At 37.1% G+C, this 5,824-nt stretch overlaps 1 protein-coding gene across 1 annotated transcript; it reads right to left on the reverse strand.

The window, feature by feature from the left end:
- Positions 1–210: 210 nt before the first annotated feature.
- LOC128659532 (eukaryotic translation initiation factor 1A, X-chromosomal-like) lies at positions 211–1,536 on the reverse strand. Its single transcript, XM_053713134.1, has one exon. It carries the CDS (start codon positions 1,361–1,363, stop codon positions 929–931), a length of 435 nt encoding a protein of 144 aa, XP_053569109.1. The 5' UTR covers positions 1,364–1,536; the 3' UTR covers positions 211–928.
- Between the last annotated feature and the right edge of the window lie 4,288 nt (positions 1,537–5,824).

Genomic DNA, 5,824 nt, shown 5'->3' on the forward strand with positions numbered 1-5,824 from the left:
AGTAACATGTTCCTTTGATTAAATACATTTTGATATTGTGAACACATCCATATCAGAATTTAAAACTAACCTAATTTTAGGACGTTGCACACACTATATCATTTGCTATAGATTGTCTCTAAATAAACTGTCAGTCATCAAAACTTTAAATCTAGGTTTATATCTGATGTAAAAGATTATGTAGAAAAAATCTATAGCCCAAAACACAAATTTGTATGGATAGGCATTTATTGGCTGGAAAATAATACAATTCAATGTATTAATTAAAAATAAAAACAAAAAAAAACCAACAAATCCGATATTTAAGTCTGTTTCACTTTGTGCAGTTACTGTACAGTGGCATTATTTCACAAAACAGTTTGAAACAACTGCAATAATTACGTATATTTTTTTTTAAATGACTCAAATGAGAATGCATTATCTCCTTTTATTACTATAAACTTGTATAAAAGCACATATTAAAAGCACAATGCAAAAGAGTTTAATTGATTTCTGAATTACAAGTTAACAGCAGTCTTCTTTAAATAAATGGAGACAGAAAAAAATAATAATAAAAAGAGATACTGCATCCTCTGAACAGACATAAAATATATATGTGTCTAATTAAATCAAATAACCATGATAAAGGGAGGCTTAAAAACAATGGTGTACATGAAACAGTATGCAGGAGGTGAACTAATGCAGAAAGGAAACGTGTTACTATTTTTACAGGATGAGCTTTAAAGCTCTACATTATGAAAATAAAACTTTTTGAGGTTTTAGACTCTGGCATTATTGATTTATACCAAAAGAATATAAATACTTTAAAACTGTGAAAATAAATTCTTATCAAGCAGAGAATCTTCCCCACGTGAGGGCTTCACTCAAAATTCAAATCAAAACATCAAAAGCAGAACGGTCCTTGGAAACTGGAATGGAAGAAACGTTTCTAAATATCATCGATATCTTCATCATCATCTCCAATGTCATCAAACTGGATTTCATCGTCATCTCCAGGTCCAAACGTATCTGTTTCATTGATTTTAGCATGCTCTGGGAGTTCTCCATAAGCTTTCAGACTTCTGGCTTCGTCTGCATTGTATTTAAGGATAACATCTGCTTTGTTGTCTTGATAATCTCTTAAACCGACCAAAATAATGTCCGATGTGTTGATCCAAACCTTTTTTTGTAGTTTTCCTCTAATGTGACATAACCTCTTTACACCATCAAAGCACATAGCCTCTAGCCTGCCATTTCCAAGCATCTTGATCACCTGTGCATATTCTTGTCCATCTTCTTTAAATACCAATTCTCTTTTTTCAGACTCATTTTCATTCTTACCACGTCTTCTGTTCTTACCTCCCTTACCTTTATTTTTCGGCATAGTGCGGAAACCTTACGGATCTGTAAGCGCGGAAATGTCTGTAGAATTCAGGCGACCGGCGAATGCAACGTAACAGTTACAGCAAGGAGAAACCGGGTGATAAACTCGAGCTCCCGCGTGCGTAGGTAACCGGCGTGTGCAACGTTACGAGCAGCGCGTAATTACGTCAAAAGCCGCAAAGAAGTAACCACAGCGTTAACCATATGGTTATTTTTTATACGTACAATTCATATAATAGGTATCGATACCCTCATGTTTTACATTGTTTAATATTGTCCTTGCATTTTATATTGTTTTTGCATTGAGTATATCTGTATTTTTCTGTTTAATTTTATTTTCCATTTGGATATCCAGGACAGTCAGTACATTTTAACAAGACTGCTATACTATATATTTTATATTTTATAGATGATTCTGTATTTAATATTCTCTTGAGGTAAAGGAAAGACTCCTAGTATTACAATATTGTCAGGGTCCCAATCTATCTGAGTGGAATCCTAGGATCCTGTATATGTACTAATCCTAAAATTTTGTGTTTTTATTTTGTGTAATAAAAAGATGTATATATTTTAAATCCGATATTTACAATTATTTTACAACCCCTCTGACTCTACATAGCTAATAACTCCTTTCAGGTGCTCTAAGCGCTCCTTTCAGCCTATGATATTTCTGTAATTTTTTAAGATCTGGTCGGGAGATCTTTCATATAGGAGCTGGTGTAGTAGCATTTCCTGGCACTGGAGATATACACTAATCCTCCAATTTACTGACACCATCTGAACCAAATAAGTTTAACTTGGTCTCATCGGACCACAGGACATGGTAATCCATGTCCTTAGTCTGCATGTCTTCAGAAAACTGTTTGCATGCTTTCTTGTGCATCATCTTTAGAAGAGGCTTCCTTCTGGGACGACAGCCATGCAGACCAATTTGATGCAGTGTGTGGAGTATGATCTGAGCACTGACAGGCTGACCCCCCACCCCTTCTACCTCTGCAGCAATGCTGGCAGCACTCATGCATATATTTCCAAAAGACAACCTCTGGATATGACGCTGAGCATGTGCACTTAACTTCTTTGGTCGACCATGGCGAGGCCTTTTCTGAGTGGAACCTGTCCTGTGAAACCGCTGTATGGTCTTGCCCATCATGCTGCAGCTCAGTTTCAGGGTCTTGGCAATCTTCTTAAAGGCCATCTTTATGTAAAACAACAATTCTTTTTTTTAGATCCTCAGAGAGTTCTTTGCCATGAGGTGCCATGTTGAACTTCCAGTGACCAGTATGAGAGAGTGTGAGAAATTTAACACACCTGCTCCTCATTTACACCTGAGACCTTGTAACAATAATGAGTCACATGACACTGGGGAGGGAAAATTGCTAATTGGGGCCAATTTAGACATTTTCACTTAGGGGTATACTCACTTTTGTTGCCAGCAGTTTAGACATTAATGGCTGTGTGTTGAGTTATTTTGAGGGGACAGCAAATTTACACTGTTATACAGGCTGTACACTTACTACTTGACATACTGTATATGTATATACTGTACATACAAACATATATATATATATATAGACGTATATATTTGTATCTCTATGTTAAAGCCCTTTGCAGTCCTTTTTTCTTTGAGCCATTAAACTTTTCATTGGCTTTATACGGGCAGGGGGCGAGATTGCACGTGAATGCTAGGTCAGTTTTGATAGAAAAAGTTTTAGCAAAAGACAGAGGCATCTACATATCAAGCCGTCAACTTTCTTGCATTCGACCGCACCAATACGCTTGCCTAAGATCGCCTAACATCATGGCCGCGGACCTGAATACGTTCTCCCAAGTTACCAAAAAAGCTGTCAAAAAGCCGCACACCAAGTACGGGGTGATGAGCAGCGGACTTTTGTTAACTAACAGTCATCGATCTCGCTGCTCTTCTGCTTTTTTTCAGCTTTCTTGGTACCCTGTCACTAAACACCCACACTATACTATACTGTTTACCCCCTATACAGCCGCCCCCAGACCCTGCTGCCCAAAATAAAGTTATTAACCCCTAAACTGCTGCTCCCGGAGCCCACCACAACTTTAATATATTTATTAACCCCTAAAACCGCCGCTCCCGGACCCCGCCACAACTAAATAAAGTGTATAACCCCTTAACCGTCGCTCCCGGAGCCCACTGCCACCTACATTATAATTATTAACCCCTAATCTGCCCCCCTTACACCGCCACCACTTACATTATATTTATTAACCCCTAATCTGCCCCCCTACACCGCCGCCACCTACATTATATTTATTAACCCCAAATCTGCCCCCCTACACCGCCGCCATCTACATTATATTTATTAACCCCTAACCTGACCCCCCTACACCACCACCCCCTACATTATATTTATTAACCCCTAATCTGACCCCCCTACACCGCCGCCACTATATTTAATATATTAACCCTTAAACCTAAGTCTAACACTAACCCTAACACCCCCTAACTTAAATATAATTTAAATAAATCAAAATAATTTATACCTATTTAAAACTAAATACTTACCTTTAAAATAAACCCTAAGATAGCTACAATATAACTAATAGTTACATTGTAGCTATCTTAAGATTTATTTTTATTTTACAGGCAACTTTGTATTTATTTTAACTAGGTACAAAAGTTATTAAATAGTTATTAACTATTTAATAACTTCCTAGTTAAAATAATTACAAAAGTACCTGTAAAATAAAACCTAACCTAAGTTACAATTACACCTAACACTATACTATAATTAAATAAATTAAGTAAACTAAATACAGTTTAGTAATCTAACCCCCCAAATAAAATAACCCCCCCCCCAAAATAATAAAAAGCCCTACCCTATATACTAAATTACGAATAGCCCTTAAAGGGTCCTTTTGCGGGGCATTGCCCCAAAGTAATTAGCTCTTTTACCTGTAAAAAAAAGTACAATACCCCCCAACATTAAAACCCACCACCCACACACCCAACCCTACTCTAAAACCCACCCAATCCCCCCTTAATAAAACCTAACACTAACCCCTTGAAGATCACCCTACCTTGAGAAGTCTTCACCCAACCGGGCCGAAGTCCTCCATGGAGCCGGCAGAAGTGGTCCTCCAGACAGGCAGAAGTTATCCTCCAGACAGGCAGAAGTGATCCTCCAGATGGGCAGAAGTCTTCATCCAGGCGGCATCTTCTATCTTCATCCATCCGGCGCGGAGTGGGTCCATCTTCAAGACATCCAATGCAAAGCATCCTCTTCTAACGACATCCAATGACTGAATGATGGTTCCTTTAAATGTAGTCATCCAAGATGGCATCCCTTGAATTCTGATTGGCTGATAGAATTCTATCAGCCAATCAGAATTAAGGTAGGAAAAATCCTAACTTTATATTAAATATTAACTCATCCCTATATTATAATAAATTTAAACTTACCTTTAAAATTAAATTAAACTATATTAAACTACTAATTAACCTACCCTAATATACTGAAATTACATTAAACTATATTAAACTAATAATTAATCTACCCTATTATACTAAAATCACACTAAACTATATTACACTATTAATTAACCTACCCAAACTATTATACTACAATTACATTAAACTATATTACATATTTAAACACCTAACCCTACTCAAATTATTTAAATCTACTATTAAATATTACTAAGTTACAAAAAATAAAAAACACTAAGTTACACAAAATAAAAAAATAAACTATCAAATATATAAACTAATTACACCTAATCTAAGAGCCCTATGAAAATAAAAAATCCCCCCCAAAATAAAAAAAAACCCCTAGCCTACAATAAACTACCAATGGCCCTAAAAGGGCCTTTTGCGGGGAATTGCCCCAAAGAAATCAGCTCTTTTACCTGTAAATAAATATACAAACAACCCCCCAACAGTAAAACCCACCACTCACACAATCAAACCCCCCAAATAAAAACCTATCTAAAAAACCTTAGTTCCCCATTGCCCTGAAAAGGGCATTTGGATGGGCATAGCCCTTAAAAGGGCATTTAGCTCTTTTTCAGCCCAAACCCCTAATCTAAAATTAAAACCCACCCAATAAACCCTTAAAAAAACCTAACACTAACCCGGAAGATCCGCTTACAATTTTTGAAGAACCGACATCCATCCTCAACGAAGCAGCAGAAGTCAGCAGAAGTCTTCATTCAAGCTGGCCGAAGTCTTCATCCAAGCCATCAGAAGTCTTCATCCAGACAGCATCTTCTATCTTCATCCATCTGGCGCGGAGCGGCTCCATCTTCAAGACATCCGGTGCGGACCATCCTCTTCTTCCGACATTTTCTGAACAATTAAGTTTCCTTCCCTTAGGATTGAGCTTGCATTTTATTGACTATTCCAATCAGCCAATAGAATGCGAGCTCAATCCTATTGGCTGATTGCAACAGCCAATAAAATTAAAGCTGAATCCTATTGGGTGATTGCAAC

The sequence above is a fragment of the Bombina bombina genome, chromosome 5 (genome assembly GCF_027579735.1).
Source record: "Bombina bombina isolate aBomBom1 chromosome 5, aBomBom1.pri, whole genome shotgun sequence".
Taxonomy (NCBI): Eukaryota; Metazoa; Chordata; class Amphibia; order Anura; family Bombinatoridae; genus Bombina; species Bombina bombina.

Coding starts and splice junctions, on each gene's coding strand:
- LOC128659532 (XM_053713134.1), bottom strand. CDS start 1,363: ATGCCGAAAAATAAAGGTAAGGGAGGTAAGAACAGAAGACGTGGTAAG.